This window comes from Eucalyptus grandis, chromosome 8, assembly GCF_016545825.1.
Source record: "Eucalyptus grandis isolate ANBG69807.140 chromosome 8, ASM1654582v1, whole genome shotgun sequence".
Taxonomy (NCBI): Eukaryota; Viridiplantae; Streptophyta; class Magnoliopsida; order Myrtales; family Myrtaceae; genus Eucalyptus; species Eucalyptus grandis.
In genome coordinates this window covers 27,708,942-27,730,809 of record NC_052619.1, presented here as the reverse complement: position 1 = coordinate 27,730,809, position 21,868 = coordinate 27,708,942, and the positions used below count along the sequence as shown (strand labels likewise).

Sequence of the window (21,868 nt, the reverse complement as noted above, 5' to 3'; positions counted from 1 at the left end):
GGTTACAATGATGAAATGAAGACAGTGAAACAAGTTATCATTATCGATGATCCATGGTAAAGATGAGATAATAGCCTTGGACCTTTAGGGAAACAAGTACGAACAATGGCAACTTGGAAGGGCCAATCTAGATAGTGTTCTTGAGAGCCCTTAGTACTGACAATCATCGATCCTAACATCATGTGTCTACAATTGGTATCATCACTGAAGATGGTTAGTTCGACACTCACAATCAACATTGGTGATGATGTGCAATAGATTGGTAGTAATGTATCGGGTTTGATGATATTAAGATACGCACTAAAAGAAGACTGTTGATAGTTCAGAATATAGCCATTGAAGCTCTCGATTCCATAGCTTAAAAACTAGGTGAGGCAACAAAAAAGCAATTGACAATTCTCAGAGACATGGCATGAGCTAGTAACCATTTTAGGTAATCTGCTTTGATTAGTGAAGCAACTAGAGGAACAACCCGATGACTGCCATGGTCTATCAAATGGCTAGTTGTCTATCCTTGAAGGTCTCCAATAGATCAATTGAATACCTCAGCATAAAAGAAGCAGTGTTGCTTTAAAGAGAAGGCTAAGGTTTGAGATATACTTGAACTACTGATATTGTCACCTGAGCTAGAAATTGCCTTTGATCTTGTTCTACGAATCTCACTTTATTAGTTTAGCACCGTAATAGCTTATACTGAAGTCTAAAAGAGTAAGTGCATTGTTCTTGTGTCCTGATAGTGTGATTTATCTTGTGAAAAGAACTACACTAGCCATTTGTAGCACTACTGATTACTTGTGGAATCTAGTCGCTATTTAGATTGTTAATCTAAGAGCGAATGTAGGCTTAGTTAAAAGCCGAACCACTATTTATCATTATGTGATTTGTTTACTCTACTCCGATTTTACTTATCAACATCACACATACTAATTTATTTACAACATCATCTTGAGTGTTGATTGTTTGACATTCCGCAAAAGTTTCAATACATTAGCACTCAACCTATTCAAGCTCTCTTCTAGGTTGTATTATTAGCCCCAATAAATGCCTACCCAACCTAAACATTATTTCTAAATAAATATGAAATTCTAACTAATTCTTTTTGTTCTTTATTTATTTATCTATCAATTGATTACATGCAAATTCAATCTAAATTGGAATTTGCACTAATGACAAAAGAAATGCAATTTATATGGCCTAATTGTAATGATAGGCAAAACTTATGAACTTTGCTAACATGATATGCATTCTAACTTATATGACCCTAAATATGCATTTTACTAAATGGCATGCAATTGACAACATGACATACAATGACGTAGCATAAATGACATGGTATTAATGATGTGGCAATATGATATGGCAACGATGATTGATTTCATGTTGTTGAGATCTATTGGAGAATAAAGATGGGATACTATTGACTCTGTTTGTTTGCGGAATATAAATGATTTGAAAAACATTTTTCTAATAATAATTACTTATATCCATTATAAAAATAAATGAATGAAAAATAAGTTCATCATTCATGAAAATATTTAGATGTAAATTATTATTAATGATTATTTTTAGAAAAATATTATTCAAATTATTCATTATTTGCAAAACATACATAATCTCAAGTCTAACTAAGTCTCCACTCACCATTGTTCACAATAATGAGGGTGAAATGGATGTTTAAGGACTATTGATTACCTTAGGAAGCTATTAGAGTGCTTGAGTCCTGTCTAAATTAGGAAGCTAGTACAAATTATTGGAGATATATGTAGTTTTGCCATATAATGGAAGGATATGTTGTTAGTGCTAATACTATATCTTTTCTTTCACAACTATAAAACTATCCTCAACTTTACCCTCATAATTTATACCTTCCGGTTTAAAAAAATTGCACATGTATCTCCAGGTTTGAAGAAAAATCAACTTTGCACCCTAAGATTTGACCAGTCTCCCGTTGTTGGGTCACAGACATGACGTCGCCCATGTTTATATTTAGTTAAAACACGTTAGTTGATTTTCCTAAGTTGTACTTCACCAACTAGAGACATGATTCGAGGAAAACTATACCCCATAACCGAAAACTGTTTGAGAGTATTTAGGTCCAACACCATGTGGTTTAACACCTCGACTGCCCTCAATTTCCACTTAATGGCGTCAAAGAATTCAATTAAGATGGAAATCTTAATTGCAAGTATAGAGTTTTGAAATTGAAGAATGCAAATTGTAAGTAAAGTTGAAGTCGAGCAAAGCCACTTAAGTATAGTCCGATTCTCCGACCATTCTTTTAGTGCAAGTGTGCATTCATGCATATTTTTTTTCTTCGTATATTTGGATTTTTCTATCAACAAAAATGATGATTAAAGCTAGCGATGTTAATCATAAGAATCTTATGATGATTACCAGTTGTTGGATTTGGACCATAATTATTCAGCATCAACTTACTCGAGGGTCTAAGGGTACGTGAACCCCTCATTCTAATCCCACACGCGTGCGTCAATGGTCCATAACCCTCCGTACAAGATAGGGTCAGTCGGTCATTTGCGATTAACTCGAACTTCGTAATTTCACGGGAGACAAACTGAGCATCCGACTATTGAGTCGAGCTAGATGGTTTTTTATGTATCTAGATTATTTCTGAGTAAGCTCTGTCGCACAAGCAATTGACTCTTTTGGTCTTCGCAAATCTTGGACCTGTTACGTTGATAAGAACAAAAGCCATGTGGCTACATCCCTTTTGATCATAAAGTTGTCAGTGGTCTTGTTCGGAATTGGCTCAGATGCTATTGCTGTGCATGAGTCCAATGACCGTATGCTGGAATTTGGCGTACCGGTAGGGCAAAATTCTCGTGATGGGACAATGGAAACGGATGGCAAGACAAAGCTTCCAAGCAAATCGCTTGCGAATAAATACGAACCGACATTTCGGCAAGAAAATTGACGGTTCAACCTCTAGGGCCTAAGTCATGGCCGACCTCCACTTTGCACCGCCATGCAATGGAGGTCGTCAGAAAAACGGGGTCAATTGTCGTTTTGCGACGACTCGCGGGGCCTCACAGTCACCGGCCATAACCTTCGGGAGTGGGTATTGCGTGCACCCGGATCTAGCTCACATGTTTCCGATGCATGCTTAGATTTTTGGCAACCCATGCATTGACAACAGCCTATAAACTCTTTATATGCACCAAGTAAAGAACTTTTCTGCGAGGATTTTAGATTTTTTTGAGCTAAGTATTAGATTATCATCTTTGATTGAGTTTAACATCAATACAATATATCAAAATTAAATAAGAATAAATAGTACTTAAGAATTTTGATGGAAGAAGGCGAATGGGAAGCGGGTGGTTGGCGAGCACTGTCATATGCTGTTGAGGTTGGATGAGGGCCGAGAGATCTTTGTCCTGCCAAGGCGAGGGTCTTGCCAACCCTCGCTCCACCATGGCAACGGCTGGGCAGCCATCCATTAGCGGTACTTTGGCAATAACTAAGGCTACGCGGATGTTGCCTAGTGTTGGACATGGTCTAAGCGACTCTCTGTCCGTCGGATTAAGGGGATATGGTCTAAGCGACTCTCTCTCCGCCGGCTGTGCAACCATCCTTTTCTCTTTTCCCTCTTTTCCAATCCCATTTTGTCTCCTCTTAACAGCTGCACCACATAACCACTTCTGCCCTTGGTCCGCCGAGCACGCCACTGCTGCCCGTCACCACAGTCGCGGCTGTTGGGCGCCATTGTCTTCATTGCACCCGATCCCCTTCCCTCCCTCTGTCTCTCAGCCTCGCTCCGATTGCCTATGCCCCTCTCTAGCTCACCTATCACCACTCCTTTTCATTCCCATTAACGAGAACGAGATGGCAGCGATGAGCCTAGATCCATGGCCGGGATGGAGACGAGCCTTATGGCACTTGCATGACACAAGCAAAGGGTATATGCGACCCTCTCTATCATCAGCGGCGAGGGTCATACCACCCTTGCCAAAGCTTAGGCTAGCGGTGGGGCAGCCCTCACCAGTCTTCTTAGAATGTGCCTTGCCTCTGTTCCCCAGTCTATTTCTTCTAAATTTTTGGTTTGTTCATTCGGTTTTAGTTTTGAGGTTCTTTTTTTTTTTTTTAGGATTTCGATTATGAATATTCGATGTGAAAAACGAAAAGGCTTCTGTTGTCATTAGCGGATTCAATTCATCAGTTTTAGAATCCAATTATCAAGTTCTTATTCCTTTCTTGATGCACAACTGCTTGTCAATTCGGAGTACGAGGACTGTGATGTTTGATCAATATCGTCGATTGGTCGAACCACGATAATTCCCACTATTGAGTCAACGATCTCAAGGGATTGGTCTTCGAGCGAAAGGGTACGAAAGCGTTATCTAAGACCAAGTAAGGTGTTTGGATAGAAATCGTTAAGTTAGGATATGTGGGGGCTTCGAGGATCTCCATTTCGTCCCTTGGGTCGTGTTCTCCCCAACCTAACACGAAGAAAAACTCCTAACCGGTGGGGTTGGGCGTGTGGGGACGGGAATGGACGTGATTGACACTCTCATCAATTATTTGAACTCTTCCTTTTCTTTCCGTGGGAGATGTGATGTCTGCATTTGTGTGGTTTCTTCTTGTTCATCCGTGGCTGCTTTGCCTTTTGAAATTAGCATTCTCTGTATCTTCTTTTGACACGATTACTACCGGTCGCTTTGTATTTCTCCTAGAGCAAAGTTTGGCATTGACTGTTGGGGACGCCACAATCAAACAAACTCCCTTTTGGCTCGGCATGCATGGACTTGACAAACCCTAATCTTAAGCCTCATTCGGCGGTCCAACCACTTTGAGCACCGCAGTTCGCCGGGCTTAATCCTACTGTTGACAACGACAACTTTCGACCCAACGACCAACTACACATATCGATCTGACGGCTGTCATTAAATGAATAAAAGTGCAACATTGAGAGAGAGAGATCCAACCCAAAGTTCAAGTAATAACGCATTTAGCAACCGGTCAAATAATATTTGATTCTATTCTTTTATTCTTTAGAGTATATTTGGAACATAAATCTGTTTGGTAAATTTTTTGTTTTCAGGAACAAATTTATTTCTGAGAATAAATTTGTACTAGAGTCAAGAAGGAAAAAAATGTTGATTCTTTGCTCATTGGAATAATTCAAGAATCAAGCCAACCAAAATTTTTTCTTTTCTTTTCTCTTCTTTTTTCCTTCTTGTTTTTCCTTCATTTTCTATTTTTCTTCCATTGCCATTGCCATCGGCCACCGCCATCGCCGCCGTCCACCGCCGACGGTCGCCGATGACGGAGTTGGGCGAGCTTCGACGAGCTCGCTGGAGGCTCCTAAACTAGGTTGAGGTTCGACGAGCTCGCCGGTGGCCGAGCTCTTCCTTTTGTAGTACCCTACCCCCAGGGGAAGTCGAATCCCCGCTGCCTCCTTGAAAGAGAGCCTCGTCCGGGCCTCCCCGGCCATTGGCTCGACTGACGGGGTGCGGCCTCGCTGGGGGCCGGCGACGCGGCGAGGTCTCCAGCCCTCGTCTGACTGGTTGCTGGTCATCCTAAGGTTGGCGACAGGCTAAGGAAAAAGATAAATAAAAGAAAAGAAAAAAAGTAATAAAATCATTAAAAAAATTAGAAGAAAATAATTTGGATTAGAAATTTTGAAAACGGTGCCAAATGCAATTCTATTCCAAGAATAAATTTTTTGGGTAGTTACTAAATGCCTTCAAATGCTTAGAATTCGATTTCAGGAATAGAATAAAAAAATCATTTCTAATTATAAATTTTTCCGAAAACAAAATGATTATCAAACGCATCCTAAGGAGCGGAATCTAATTGGATGTAAAAAATCCAATCCCAAAACTTGTTTTCATATATATATGAATCCCATAAATTAGAGATGTAAGGTATTTTAACACCTTACACGAGTGAGTTAACCCGTCAAAATGAAGTCAGAATCGTAGTTGACAACTAAGATTGCATTTAGTTCATATAAGCACATCCTTTCTTTATGTATTTATCATAGGGGAAATTTCAAATAAATGTCTAAAGTGGGTTTGTTTGATCAAAAGAGAGCTTCAAGTAAACATTGTCTAAATTAAACCCAATGGCTAACTTAGTCTCAAATAAAGTCTCGAACTCACCAGTCGACCAAATTTTGAAGCCCATGCATCTTATGTGCATCGTGTGATATGTACACCAAAGATGCATGGCTCATTGGCTCGGGAAAATTTGGCTGGCCAATAAGCTTGAGGTCTTATTTGTGACTAAGTTGGCTACTTAAGATTTTATTTGAGATAATGTCTACTTTAGGCTTTCTTTTGAGGAAATAGTCCCATTTTAGACCCTTACTGAAAATTTCTACATTTTTCATATAATTTCTTGGTGTACATTGTATTTACCCGATAAAGGCTCGATCTAACAATTTCAAAAGTAAATAAAGTTCTTCAATCGGTTCATCATGAATGTTTAAAAGGTCACGTGAAAGTTGTGGAGCACCTCATCACGTTCCATGAAATGATGCATCCAAACGAACATTGAAGAAATTATTGTCATAGTCGTAAAGTGTTGTATTAAATTTGACAAAGCTTTTTTTTTTTTTTTTTTTATCTACATTGAATGACTTGTTCATTTTGACTGTCCAATTTAAACAGTTATTTTTTTTACCTTTATCGTGCGAAATTTACAGCTACTCACTCCTTAGAAATTCCATATCCAAATTTCATGCTTTTTCTCGCTCCTACGTGATGAATCTTCCAGTTTAAAAAGTACTACTTAATACAAAAACGGTAGCATACAAAATATTTAGACCCTATAGATTATCGAACCCGTTTAGTTTATAAAGAAGGATAAACTTCCTTAACTGCGAAGATAGAAAGTAATTGTTCAATGTCACGCACTTGCACACGTTCTTATTTCCACAATTGAACACCCAAAATTTTTGGGTTTCTCTTAATTATTAGTACACGAAGTTTCATTTACACAAGATGCTTTAGATGAACGCATGTACGTACAAAGACTTGATTCAAATTTCCAAAACTATTTTTCGAAAAAAAGCATGCCATCCATTCAAATCAGTTACGAGGAAGATTTTATATAAAAATATGCAACCTGTCGAGGTAGCCAAGTTGGCATCTCTTGCCAATTATATCTAACAATAAGTGATTAAGGCTTTAAAGTGGAATTGCGCGTTGCTCTATGAGAATGATCAAAGGTTCCAAAAGCCTCAAAATTACAAGTGGTTGTCTAATACAAGTGGAACACTCATTTTCCTTTTTTTTTTCTTTTAAAGAATAAGGAGGAGATTATCCATACATCTAATCAGCACCCGAGTCCAATAATGAGTGATTTGTTTTGATATCTTGGAATTCGCCACCACTAATAAGCTTTTCATTTCGTCTTGCATGCAAGTACTTCAATTTATGCAACTATGCATATACAAATGCAATAATTCACCAAACAAACTTTATGGAGAGTGGTCCACTAATTAGTTATGGTGCCTGCAAAAGAATGCAATAATAAAAATTTGAATCTCAGGTATAGGCTCGCTAAACATATTTAAAATGGACATGATTCGTCACATCACAAGATATTTAAAAAATACAATCTAGTAGACTTTTAAAGGGTTTCTGTTCTTTATATATGTGGCCTACATAAATAATAGACATATTTTCTTGAATGTTTGTTATTATCTTCGCAAAAATCGTTCTTGAAAGCAGAATCACTTATAACGTGTTCAAATGCGCGTAGATTAAGGGCATGTGACGTAACACAAACTTTATAACTATAAAATATTTCTTTATAATTTGCCAGTTGATTAAATATATAACTTAACCATGATCTAAGTTTACTCTTTTTGCAATACTTTGGGTGGAAAAACCGGTGGCTCCAAATGCAAACGAAAGACGTCTCTTCACCAATCATATACTTTCTCTCTCTCGCTTGAAGGGACCCTCCACCAATCATCATTCAATCAAGAACGATAAAGTTGGGCTCACCTAGGTTTGGATCAAGGAGGGATATTCCCAGCAAATTCTCCACTCAAGCTGCTCGCTGAAAGTGACGATTCGACCTTCTATGATGGGCACTGATTTCTCATTTCTGGGTACCTCATCCCAAGACATCATTGGCTTCTTCGTGGTTTCCTAAGGTGGACCGCAAAGTGCAAGTCCTAAAGTCGTCCCTCTTTGGATCTTTTAAGTTTTATTTGCTTTGCAAAAAATGTGATATTTTTGAAGTGTTTGACACTCGAAAATGAACTGAAAAGTATCTTCTATCGTAAGATTTTCCTAAATATACATATACTATTCAAGCGGGAAAATTACTAAAATTGTTGATACAAATGCTGATCGTACAATGGGCATTGACATAAATAATTTTACTTTTATTTATTTTAGTAGGAAAATTATTAAAATTGTTGATATAGACGTTGGTCGTATGACGAGCATTGATATGAACAATTTTTACAATTTGTCGAGCCTCTACTACGGGCCCTCACTAGCCTCAAGTGATGCTCAAGCTCACTGAGCTTAGTGAGGTTGAGCTTGTCTGATCTCGGCAAACTTGAGCTTTGCTGGCCTCAAGCGAGGCTGATGCAGCTCAAGCTTGCTTGAGGCTAGTGAATTGGTGAGCTCAAGCGTCACCGGTCCTCTCTTATGGTTGGTCCTCAATTGTCACCGAGGCTCGACGATTGGTCAAAAAGAAAGAAAAAAATAAAATAATTAAAAAATTAACTTTTTTTAAATAATTGTAAAAATTCTAGCCATACCACATATGGCGACTAACATCCATGTTAGCAATTTTTAGGCTTAGTGTTCCAGGTACCGATATTTCAAGCAAGACCTCAATGGACTCAGGCACAGTTGTTAGGGTCTTAGATGTGGCTTATATAGACTTGGGCCTAACCCTGTTGCCAAGGGCTTGGGAATGAGCTTTGGGTTCCTGTGGCCCAGCACAAAGTTTTTGATGCAAGTATTTAGTCATACTTTGAAAATTGATTTCCAATTCGAAAGAGGAAATCATTTTTATTTTAATTCAAATTTTGGTAGGAAATTTTTTTTCGTTAACTAGGAAATTATTTTCCATTGACTCATTTCCTATGCGAACCAAATATCGAAAAATGTTTATCGCAAAATAAATTGAGACTTAGATATCAACCAGTTTCAGGCAATTGTTGTGTCATGACAATCGGGCATCGTAGACATTTCAATAACCCAAGGCATGTTACCATGTACGATTGTTGTCAATTTTTTATTTTTTTTGGTCGTATGTTGTCAAGTTCATTAGTATCATTCGCATGGAAAAAATAAACCTTGAATTATGAAAATTAGATTTCTCATGAATCGACATTTATACAGAAGTATTCGGTATTTTGATAAAGGAATCGGGTCATCTTTTTTTGTCAGAATAAAAGTTTATTCAATTACTAGGCAAAACCAGAAGGGGCCTCATTACAAAGCAACGCTCCCAAAGCTTCAGGTGGGCTTAAAAACCAATTTCGTGAAAGACAAATTTTCCTATGGACCCTGGCTCTACAACCAGCGCGGTTCTGTTTGCCTCTCCAAAACAAAAGCCCATCTGGATATTTGAGAAGTGAGTGATCGGGGTGCCACTCATCAGAAGAAGAAGGAATTAGGTCATTTCACCACATGTTTGCCATTTTCATTTTGGATTGGTGGGATGTGCATGTGACGTTGATTGATTCTCCATTTTTCGGCTGGCAAGATTACACTATTGATTAGGATAACCATTATGATGTATCTAAGTGATCTTAAAATGATAAACGTTCTGCGAGTCTCTCATTCCTTGGTTAACTCACTTAAAATTATCTGTACGACCATTTATTTAGAAAAATTAAGTTATTAGAGTGCCGTACAGAGTATACTATACTGAACATCCCCTCACGCGAAGGATGATAGCATGACAAAAGCCTAACACACGTGAAAGGATTTTAACTCTAGACTTTTGACTTAAATTTAAACTATCACAGTAAACATTATTAATTCAAATTATCAGTTTAAGAATACGAAACGTTCGACAGTCATCTGCTACAACGATGTGTTATGATCTCAAGAGGCTAATTCGAATCAATTTGGTATTATGTAATTCTGTAAAAGTTTTCAAAAATCATAAAACAGCCAAAAAGCAGATAATACCAAAAGCCATCATAATCATAGTGTTTTTATATTTTCCTGGGAAGTTGGTGATAAAAAAAAAACTTTTTGATAATATATATTAGTTTCTTTCTCGAGGTCAAAATGTGATAAAATACGTTGACATTCCGTCAAAATCAATGAGTATTTGGAAAAGAGTCTTGTTAACGAGTGTTCTCGAGATGTTGGTTAACTATCCCAATTCAAAGTGTTTTCCTCTTCAATGCACATATTACACGTTACAAGAGACAAAATGATGTACTAATAATGATAAGATTTTCTTAATTAGATGTTTAACAGGGGGCGATTATTAGTAAAATCCATTTAGAAATTGGCTTTGTCTAACAGAAGTATCGATTCCGTTGAGAATTACTTGCTGCACTCAGAAGGGTCTAAGGAGCTCGTTATCCAATTTCGATTTATCAAGAGTCTTCTGCCAGTTGTGTTAACTGGATGAGCATCGTTTCGGAGCGACCTTTCGCCATCAAGGTTTAACAGTATAAGATCAATTGGTTATTAAAGTGATTCATTATCAAACCGGTAGCCTGATCTGGAGTTCAAGACCTTGTGGTAGAAATTGAATGGTTTGTATTTCAGACAGGATTTTGTTAGCAAGTGCTGCAAGGCACTTGTTAAGTAGCTGATTAAGGAAATTGTATGATTTTCATTGCATTAACTGCTCTCGTGTTATGCATAATCAGCTGCCTAAAAATTAAAATATTTCATGTGAAGTGTACTTAATCAGTGTCGTGCAAGTGCTCGTTAATACGACCTTCTCAAATATTACAAAATAATTTTTGGGTAAATTGTTTTTATTTCTAGCTAGCTACCAATGCTATAGTCTTTCACACTTATAAAAGAAGAGGAGCAAGTCTTCCATAATCCTCGCGACTTATATGAACCTTTAAATCAAGCGGGGCTACCTCCTCGAACCATGTGAGGTCTGCAATCTTCACAGGAGAACAAAAGCAGCGCTCACCTCTAGCTGAATACAAATGTCATTGTGCGAGTCTCTTATGCTACCGATCCCAATTCCTCCTTGATGGTGTAGAACTATACGATTGTACGGTTCATTGCCAAGTTGGATCATGGAAAAGATGGTGACCCGACCCCGTAGCCAAAGGGATAACTCCGTATGTCAGCATTTGCATTTGGCATTGCCTCCTGTCAAATGGATTGACTGCAGTAGCGATTCCTTCCCACGCCCTGATTGTTCGACCCCACTTGAAATTATGTATCTACTTATCAAACTTTTGCCCTTTGCTCGCTATCGCTGCAGCAGGTTTTCTCTTCATGAGTTGGGCTCACATGTGCAGCCTTTCCGAAGTGTTGAGCTTTTTTCTCTTTGGTCCAATCGGGACCGAGAGAACTTGATTTATAGTAAGATTATTAGCTCTTACTAATTGGGTGGAGTCGAAACCGCTCCCGGTCATGACAGAACAAAGGGGGAAAAACCACGTTAACTTGTTTGATATAGCTCGCAGCCTAGACGGAACCGATAATCTTCATATTAGGTTACGTTCTCATCAAGCATGGGCTGGGCTATAAGTAATGATAACCGTCATAGTCGCCAAGCCTTTTTTTTTTTGTTTTTTCTTTTTAAATATATTATCAATTCATTATTTTATCTCTCACAAGAGTCCTCTCAGCCAGAGCATGTGATTCAGTGGCATCTCCCTTGTATTACAAGGGGAACGAAAATGAAAAGGGAATTGATACGGTGGTTAAATTACGAAAGTAGGATATGTATTTAGGTAGACTAACAAGTCGACAAAAACTGAATAATTTAAACATGGTAGCACTACGTAGGATGAGATGCACACAAAATACTTACTCGATAAACAGGGCACCATGAGGTGAGTTAGATGGTTTTTTTTTTTTTTTTTTTAATAGAAACACTGGATTGTTGACCCATAAAGAAAAGAGCTATCTCATGCTAAAACTACTAAAGCACCTCAGGTGTAGAGAAGTTTTGCTTACTGAAGGATTAAGTTGCGCATAAATAACACTCAAAGTAGGATGAAGTGGAGAGGATGTGAGAAGAAGAGTGGGCCTAGTAGACTCAAATGTTGGGTGGTGGCTAAAATTTGATAATGAGCTGGTAGCCCCGAAGCCATCTTGAACCAAATTGGCTTGAAAGACACTTTTGAGCAGGCTTAGACAAGACTTTTTAATTATAAAATCCAACCCAGCTTGATTAGGCTGGCCTTATAATGTTACACATAACATTTCATTATGAACAAATCTAGCAATAAATTCTTGTTCATGAATCATTTGATGGCTGTTGAAGTCCAGTGATCACCCTTATGTTAACACCATACACTCAAAGTGATCATCGATACGACTACTAGTTGAGCACCTTCATGCCCACCGGTGTTCTTATGTATAACATAATATTGAGCTTATTGTAGAATTAAGCACCAAGATTTTCGTTGAACAAAAAAGTTTAAGAAGGCAGTACCCAATGAACATAATTTAAGCGAACATCACCTCCCTTGTTAAGATATATAATTATCACCTCTAGAGAAGATGCCAAGCAATTAGCGTTGATCTCTACCATTTTCACTATTACAGCACTCTGTTGAAAAGCATGAGATTAAACACGTTATAAATTCACGACCACTACTTATGCTAGCTCAGACTAACAGAATTGAACCATGTGGCTCCCGTTCACTTGTCTTCATTTTCAAACAAGACATGCGGCAGAATAATTGCGCCTTTCAGAATCAAAAGGCCATGGACCAATTCAACTTTTGCACAAATTAAGGGAACAAATGGCTTATCAACCCTAGAACTCATCAATCTCTTTGAACAAAAGCTTATTGAACTTTTCTGTTCTTTTGAAGGAAGAGCTTGTACTTGAACCAGGTATTTTTTGTGTGACAAATTCACCATGGATCCCTCGACCGGCAGGGTAAATCCCTATTCATAAACCTGAGTCGATCTTGATAACATTTTATTTATGCAGTTTGAATCCATTGATGAAATCGCTAACATGCTCCATTTGAGGATGTTTTCTTCAGGGAATCAATGACAAAATTGGATCGGGAGCAGAGCAAGTAAGCATCGTGGACACAATTGATTATCGTTCATCGGCAGGACAAGGCCAAGAAAAAAGGGATGTACAAATCATCCACCAAAATTGTTCCAAGGGCAAGGATTCCACGTCGAGCGGGGGCATATTGGCCGATGCTGCTGCTTCCGTGGCATCTACCCTTCAATCTGCTAAGGATGTCATTGCCGGGAAATGAAGCTGATGGTTTGATTATTGGATGTAGAAGATAGAGTGTTTTTTCTTCTTAACATACATTTTAATATCTTGAAAGTTGATTCTAAAATGCCGTTGGTCCCCCAGAGCGTATGGAATCAATTCCTTGTTCTGAATTTAGGATATATTCCGTCAATTTATTGTTTTCATCACCAAAATAATGGCATCTCTTTTTAGATTTGTTTTGGTAATGTCCTTGGAGAATCTCAGACGTCTTGATATTCTGGTAATTGTATCTGCATTTATGATCTTTAATGGAGTTGATTGTTACTGTATGGTCTATTCTATAATATATAGTCAAAGTTGGAGTCGAGAGAATCTTCACTATTACGTGCACTACATGACACTTTATTTTGCTTTTGAGACTGCCATGTAGCTAGATACACTGCGTATTTTTACCACATAGCCCATGTTCGATTGATAAGCTTTTAGATAATTGATATGTCATCTCCAAACTTCATCTATTATTATGTTAAAATTCAATATGCATATATAAAATGTACATCGATTTTACTGATTGAGATTAAACTTGAAAAAATGGATAAATTAAAAAAAAAAAGGTCTTTTAAACATACTCTTAACTTATATGGCTTATTTTTCTAATATACTACTCAATGGTATATTTTTTACTCAAATAATATAAATTCATCATAATCTCTTTAACCACGCAAAGAATAGATTATATTAAATTAAAATGAAGATAATTGATCTATAGTATTAGATTCTAAAGTAAATTAAACGAACTGGTATAGTGACGTGATGGGAATATTTGCGTTGTCTCCATCAAAACCACTTAATCAAAGTAAACAAAAGCAAAGCAACTAAAGTTTGGTAATTTTTTTTTGTCATTTTATTCAATAATTCGATTCAATGCATAAAAAATTGAAAGTGAACACAGAAAAGCATTTAATTTTAGGTTTCAAAAGTATTGATAAGGAGAAAGCTCACAAACTTTAAGTCTTGTGATACAGTTTTTTTTTGGGTCTTTTTTTATCTGCAATTCCAATATTTGAGTTTAAACTTGCCAAATAAATAAAAAATTATCTTCAAATGTGTTCCCAAATGATACAGCTTATCTTACAAATATCACAATGACAAAACTCAGGGAAGTACAAATAAGCAATTGAAGGGTTGGGCAACCAGTATGTAGTCGTTAGCATTTTCGAGCTGAAAATTGGATATCCATGTTATCCAAAGAGAAGTTACTATTACAATCAAGTGATGCTCAGATGATTGTGATTCGTACTTGAACTCTCCTCAAACATCATAGTCCTAACCAAACATAGTTGGAATTATCTAACGCCAAATAACAACCTACTAGGATAGCCCTAGTTGGTGTCGGGCTTGATTCGTATATTTTCCACCATCCTTGATCCACTTAGATGTTCATCTTGCAATTGCTTCAACATGTTGGTGCATTTAATAAGCCGAGCAAACATCTATGGGATGCTTTTTTTTTCCATGAACTTGAGATTTCAAGTTTTAAGGTTCATTACTGACAAAAATATAGAAATTAAGTTTGTGCAACAAAACTTCCTTTTTGGCAAAAAAAAAAAAAAAAACAAAGTTTACAAATGAGTTAGGTACACTTTGCTTTTTTCCTTTTCAGACAAAAAAATATTGAGTCATTTTGGCAAAAAAAAAAACAGAAAAAGAAAGAAGTCATTAAAGGCATTATAAATAAAAAAGAAAAAAAGATCGGGACTAGTTCTTCCATCCCCTCACAGTTCACACCTGGTAGAGAATAATATATGGCTTGCCAGATTCTACTTCATCAGTGAGCTGATATTTCATTCAGAAAGCGACTACACTCTATTCTCTCCCTAGAGCTCATCCGAATCTGATTCTGTCGCCTTTATGCCTCCTATGCAGGTCCCCAACACCTTCCATTTTGTTCCAAGAACTTATTCTCAGCGAATGTATTTACTTCTTCCTGCTGCTCTCTGTTTAAGCTCAACCATTTGAATCACAAACTTCTATCCTCTCCTTCCATCTTTCACGGTATGTAAACATAACTAGGTCCATACTTTGTCCTTTTTCTACTTAAATAATGTAATATCTCTCTAGCTGTGTAAAAATAACAAAATTTAAACGAGTCTTGATTGTATCAAACACTCTCTTTGCAGTATCGGTTGCCAAGATGGGTTTGGCGATATCTCGGTTTGTGAAAATGCTCTTCGCCAAGAAGGAGATGAGAATTCTGATGGTGGGTCTTGATGCCGCTGGAAAGACAACCATCCTCTACAAGTTGAAGCTCGGTGAAATCGTCACCACAATTCCCACAATTGGTTGGTACCACGTCCAATTCCATTTATTGAGGTGTTTGACTATAAGTGCAGATGTGTGGTTTTCTTAAATATATATGCACTACAATCGTGACTCCGATTTTTCTTGCAAGGACATCAATTTTTGTAAGTTCTTGAGTGGAGTTAAAACTTGAAATGAAAGGATCAAGGTTTAGGCAGTAATGTTTCCTGCAAGGACATCAATTTTTCACTGAAGAAGCCATGAAATTGCGTCAAAGGTGATCCACCTAAGATAGTTGACGATCAACTAACTAATAACTGCAAAAAGTGATACTCAAACGTAAGCAGAACATTTTGATTAATGATGAACCTTGTGAGCAGGATTCAATGTCGAAACTGTCGAGTACAAGAATGTGAGCTTCACTGTCTGGGATGTCGGCGGACAGGACAAGGTACTACAGCAGTTCTTGACTCTTTTTTGTTTTATTTTAATTTTTTTGTACACAAAGAGGATGGAAGTTTACATACTTCAGCATAATCTCGAGTCTGTGACTATATCTCCACGGATACATGATCCATATGTCCTTCAAAAAGCGTGATGGTCTTTGCGAAATGCTTAATGCCTCGTGCGAGATTCGGTTGCCTCGTCGGCTTTACTGCAGATTCGACCCCTGTGGAGACACTACTTTCAGAACACCCAAGGACTTATCTTTGTGGTGGATAGCAATGACAGAGAGAGGGTATCGGAAGCAAGGGACGAGCTTCATCGGATGCTGAGTGAGGTTAAACTCATTTCTTCCTGGTCACTGGTTTGCCTTATTACATGCTACCAATGAATGCGAGCTAACATGGTAGTCTTTCAATGTGAAACAATTGCAGGATGAGTTGCGAGATGCGACACTGCTGGTGTTTGCAAATAAGCAAGACCTTCCAAACGCAATGAGTGTCTCGGAGATTACTGATAAGTTGGGCCTGCACTCACTCCGACAGCGCCGCTGGTAAATACCAACTATCTGACGAAAGAAAAGTCCTGTACCCCATCACACGTATCACACCTCAACTGATGTTCGATAATTTCTCTCATAGGGTGACACAGACTTGAGCCCTCGATTTCCACCACATTTAGAGCATCTTTGTTGAATTAAAAATGAAAGAACTCCTGATTCATGTAATAATCCCAGTTCAATTATGGTGTCGATTCCGTTTTTGGCACGCCATGCACTTTCTCAGGGAAAGTCATAATTGCATCAGATTGATTTCAGCAACATCAACTTTAACACTTATCCATGATGTGTAATATAGATTCTAAATGCTTATCCTGATAGTGTATTATTTAGTTGATCAGTCATTCTTGTTTTTGGTGACTGGCTGGTTCAGGTACATACAGGCAGCCTGTGCAACGAATGGCCAAGGACTCTATGAAGGTCTCGATTGGTTATCCAGCAACATAACCACCAAGGCAAGTCAAAATCGAACCATGCCTTTTTCTTCTAGAACTTTTATTTCGTGAACTGCCAGTAGAAAAACCATTTTCCACAGATTCTTATCCAAGTGAAACACATGGATTCCGATTAACTAAAATCAATCACTCCAAATTCTATAAGGTCACATTATATGTGCATTTTGTCGCCCTGCAAATACCGGTTCTGAAAACATCTCATATGTACACTTGCTTCAGCCCTACTATTACAAATCTTCATTCTGCGAAGAGGGAACTGATAGATGCTGATTTATGCTTCATTCTTCTCTCCAGGCATAATTGATGCAGCAGCTGAAGCTATGGATGAAACGCCCCAGTCCGATGAAATGCATATCAAATTATAAAGGCTTGAACAGATAAAAGAAAGACAAATCATGTACCTCTATAAAACAGTGAGAATTCGCTACTGCTCTTCACTTATTTTTCAAAGCTGCTATTAATATCCTATACAAGAAAATATAGTACTCTCTATGTCTGAACTTGAAGTTGTGATGATATGCTGATGAAAAACCAGTTTCTCCACACTCATCGAATCTTAAAGGTTCACATCATCTCGGGTAAAGAAAGGTGACGAACACTTCTCTTTTGTGTAGCATGTAACTACAACAGTGTCACTAGCTCGCTATGGAAAGCATATTCTTCAGATCAAAAGTAAAAAAGTACATGATCATATAATCTGAAAATTTCTAAAAGGTTGATGATTATTACCTGTTTGCCTAGAATGTGAGTCAATTATAGCCTATACGATATAATTATGCCGTATAGGCTATAATTTACTACATCGCGAGATCGTTTGAGACCACTGAAGGTGACCGCAGATCGACCAACAGTTGTCACAGACAGAGCATTATGCAAACCCATTGGTGCCGACCTGTGGTCGACTTGCTATAATTGAAAATCAATCAATCCGACTGGAGACGCACCAGCACTATCCAAGGAGCAAACGGCAACCCATGATGAGCGAGCTTTCATCCCCTAATCACTCCAAGTGTTTTTCGCTTTGGCTCATCTCACGTACCGAGTCTTATTGTTTTGTCATTTGGTGTACGAATAAACATTTGCTTAGAGGTCAATATTCTGGTAGTACTTTGAGCGCATTTAACATTGGAATGTTAAACAATATCCTTATATCAAAATGCACCTTTTGTGAGTCAATTCCGATTTCATATACATAACAAGAAAATACTATTGCCCCTATTTGGTATGTAATTAGGTACATTGATGCCTTATGTATCGTCTTAGAAGCTTGTTAGGAGTTGCATCTTGTTCCAGCACTTTTTAATAGAATACCACTTCTCACCCTCGTTGAACTAAGTCGTGACAAGCCCACCAACTTTCCCGTGAGCCACACACATATAGTTATAAAAATTCTTTCTCTGATCTACTTTAATGGCATCATAGCCCAACTTACTATCAATGTGTTGTTCTTTTTGACTCATCTCATACCGAACCTCACAATATTGTCTTTTGACATACACAAAATGATGTGTGATGGGAATGTGTTTCGAGTGATGATAGATGAAGTTCACCACCAAAGTTTAAAGGAACACCACCAGCTAACGAGGGAAAATTACCAAAAAAATCATAAATTGTAGCTATTGGAAAATGAGATTATAGTGTATGCTTATCATTGATTACAACACCGAGACTAGGTGATCGAACGTTGTTCGTCTAATTTTGACGCCGAGATAGATCAATCCCTATGAGATGAGATTGTGCTTATCATAGTCTGTAAATTAAAATTCTACTTTATTGTTTGGGACTTGTTGTATTTCGAATCTTTTATGTATCACCTTGAGATATAAATAAAATATTTACTTTTGACCAAAAAAAGTTAAGACTCTTGAAATTGACACAAATTTGGGACACATAATAACATATAATTAAGACGCGAAGTAACTAAGACTAAATGCATTGAATTAGGATTAGACTCTCCAAAAATTGTCCACCAGCCTTGGAAGTCGAATATCCATTTTAGAAGATCAACAAACAGCCATAGAAATTGGCCAAAATAGTCTGTAGTCATTAGGTGGTTGATTAGTAACAGTTGACAATAAACTTGTAAATCAACATCTTGATAGTCGTTTGGTAATCATGAAGTAGATAAATAGTCTATTGAGTCGACAACTCTCTTACAAAATCAACATCTTCAACCTTAGGCCCATCGAATTAAGTTGTGACTGAAATTTGCCTTGGCTTGCATGAACAATGATTGAGCCAGTTCAATCAACAAAACATGAGTCTGATTTGAAATTTTTTCCATAGAATGCTATGTTACTGCATCATAAATTCTTTTTCACAAGGCCACCCAACTTGTGAATGCTATAAACAGAATGCGCTAGGCATTGGAGTTGTGATGCTAAAGAGTGTGCTTACAATAAAGAGATCTCTTGTAAGCTAATTTTGATTTAGCTCGCAGTCTAGACACAACCGATAATCTTCGCATCATTCTGCGTTCGCATGCATGGGCTGGGCTTATAAGTAATGATCGTCATCATGGTCGCCAAGCCCATCTTTGTCATCGATTCATTCTTTTATCGCTCCATACCGGAGCTCGTGATTCAGTGGCATCTCCCTTGCATTGCAAGGGCGAGGAAATGGAGAAGCGACTTGATATGCCGTTTTAAATTACGTGACAATGACTTGAAGATAGTAGCGCTATGTAGGATGAGATCCATATCGCATGGCTGATGTGAATGTTCGTTGGTTACCTTATGTTCACTGTCTAGACAACACATAAAATACTTTCTCGAGGAATAAGGCACTGCAGGGTGGGCTAAAAGGTTTCTTATGGAAGCCATTTGGATTGTTGACACATCAAGAAAAGAGCTATCTCATGCGAAAACTACTTTAAAAAACTCACATGTAAGTATGGTGTAGAGAAGGTTTGCTCCCAAGATTCTCTCGCGTCAAAAGGGTTAAGCATTGCACATAAATAACACCCAAAGTAGATGAGCTAGAGAGGGTGTGAGAAGATGAGCGGGCCTAGTAGACTTGAATGTTAGGTGGTGGCAAGATTTGATAATGTGCCTAGCGGTTGTTGAGCTCACTTGAGCGACGTTGGCTCGAAAGGCACTTTTAGGTAGGTTTAGATAAGACTTTCTAATTATAAAATTCACCTAACCCAATTGGGTTGGGTAGACACATATATACGTTAAAAAATTTTATGGGTGGCCTTAACAACACTTTGTGGTCATGGTGAGAAAATATATTGTTGTCCCTTTAGAGTAGCAATAAATTCTTGTTCATGAGTCATTTGATGGCTTCTGAAGTTCAATGACCATCCTTATGTCAAGAGCATACGTTATTCTTATTAATATAGTTGATCATGTACACAACAATTCGTCGGGTAGGTTCGTGCCCACTAATCTTCTACTTTGGTTTGACATAATAATGAACTTATTCTAGAACTAAGCACCAATATTTTCATCTAGCAAAATGGTTTATGGAGGCGGTACCCGGTGAACAAAATTTAATCAAAAATCACGCTATCACTTCTAGAGAAGACATCAAGCGATTTGCCTTTGATGTCAACCATTTGCAATGGTTCAACCGGTCGAGTAAAAATCCAAAAGTGAAAGAGCCAACAGATACATGAGATTGAACTCGATATGAATTCACAGCCACTGCTTATGCCAGCTCAGACCAATAGAACTGAACCACGTGGCCCGTTTTACTTTCAAACAAGACGTCTAGAATAATTGCGCCTTTCAGAATTGAAAGGCTATGGACAATTCAACTTTGCTTGAATAAAACGAACAAATAGAACAGAGCTTATGGAACTTTCCTTTGGAAGAAGCTTATCAAAATTCAACTTGGTATGTCGTGTGACCGATTCACCATGGACCTCGACCAACACAGTAATTCCTCATTCACCAACCGAGTCAATCTCGATATTCTTTTTATTTATGCAGTTCAAATTCAACGTCGATGTCGCTAACGTGTTCCACTCGAGGATGTTTTCTTCAAGGAATCGCCGACGAAAATGCATCAGGAGAGGAACAGGTAATCGTCGTGGACACCACCGATTATCGTTCATCGGCGGGGCAAGGCCAAGAGTGGAGGGATGTGTAGATATTACACCAAATTCGTACCAAGGGCGGCGATTCCATGTCGAGTGGAGGCATATTGGCTGAAGCCGCCGCTCCCGTGGCATCTATCCTTCAATCCGCTAAGGATGTGATCGCTTGGAAATGAAGCCAATCGTTTGATTATTATTGGACGTAGAAGATGGATGGTTTCTCTTATCGACAAGAATTCTGGGTTCTAGATAGTCAATTTTTAAAGTGCCGTTGGTTCCCCTAGAGCATACGGAATCGATTCCTCGTGCTGAAATTAGGATATATGCCCATCAGTTCAATGTGTTTTCACCATCGAAATAATGACATCTCTTTTTGCGATTTGTTTTGGTTACCCCCTTGCGAAAATCTTAGATGTTTGTGTTTTCACTATTATATTACGTTTATACTATTATATATCGTTAATGTCAGAGTTGAAAAAACAGTAATTTTAATATGCGCCGCACGATATTTCAATTTGCTTTTGGGACTACCACGTCTCTTGACACATAACCTAATTGTACCAAATAACCCATGTTTGATTAATAAGCTTTTATATAATTGATATGATGTCTCCAATTTTTTTTTTTTGCATTTAAATCTAGAATACGCGTGAATAAAATTTATATCCAGATTTTACCTCTTATTGAGATTAAATTTGAAAAAAAATCAATAACTTAAATAAAGAT

General features: G+C 37.7%; 2 protein-coding genes across 2 annotated transcripts; both read left to right on the top strand.

Annotated features, from left to right (window-relative positions):
* Positions 1-11,978: 11,978 nt before the first annotated feature.
* LOC120287112 lies at positions 11,979-13,378 on the top strand. Its single transcript, XM_039299803.1, has 3 exons — positions 11,979-11,983; positions 12,974-12,995; positions 13,151-13,378. Exons 1-3 carry the CDS (start codon positions 11,979-11,981, stop codon positions 13,376-13,378), a joined length of 255 nt encoding a protein of 84 aa, XP_039155737.1.
* A 1,868-nt stretch (positions 13,379-15,246) lies between these two features.
* On the top strand, positions 15,247-17,643 carry LOC104457361 (ADP-ribosylation factor 1). The gene is made up of 7 exons (XM_010072304.3): positions 15,247-15,396; positions 15,522-15,683; positions 16,023-16,093; positions 16,304-16,423; positions 16,521-16,639; positions 17,019-17,100; positions 17,395-17,643. The coding sequence occupies exons 2-7, from the start codon at positions 15,536-15,538 to the stop codon at positions 17,398-17,400; spliced, it is 546 nt and encodes a 181-aa protein (XP_010070606.2). The 5' UTR covers positions 15,247-15,396; positions 15,522-15,535; the 3' UTR covers positions 17,401-17,643.
* The last annotated feature ends 4,225 nt before the right edge of the window (positions 17,644-21,868 follow it).

What these genes read in the sequence shown, in the direction of transcription:
- LOC104457361 (XM_010072304.3), top strand. Translation starts at nt 15,536, where the DNA reads ATGGGTTTGGCGATATCTCGGTTTGTGAAAATGCTCTTCGCCAAGAAG. An exon ending in CACCACAATTCCCACAATTG is followed by an intron (nt 15,684 to 16,022) that starts GTTGGTACCACG and finishes CCTTGTGAGCAG; the next exon opens with GATTCAATGTCGAAACTGTC. An exon ending in ATGTCGGCGGACAGGACAAG is followed by an intron (nt 16,094 to 16,303) that starts GTACTACAGCAG and finishes GCTTTACTGCAG; the next exon opens with ATTCGACCCCTGTGGAGACA.
- LOC120287112 (XM_039299803.1), top strand. An exon ending in AGAGCTTGTACTTGAACCAG is followed by an intron (nt 12,996 to 13,150) that starts GTATTTTTTGTG and finishes TGTTTTCTTCAG; the next exon opens with GGAATCAATGACAAAATTGG.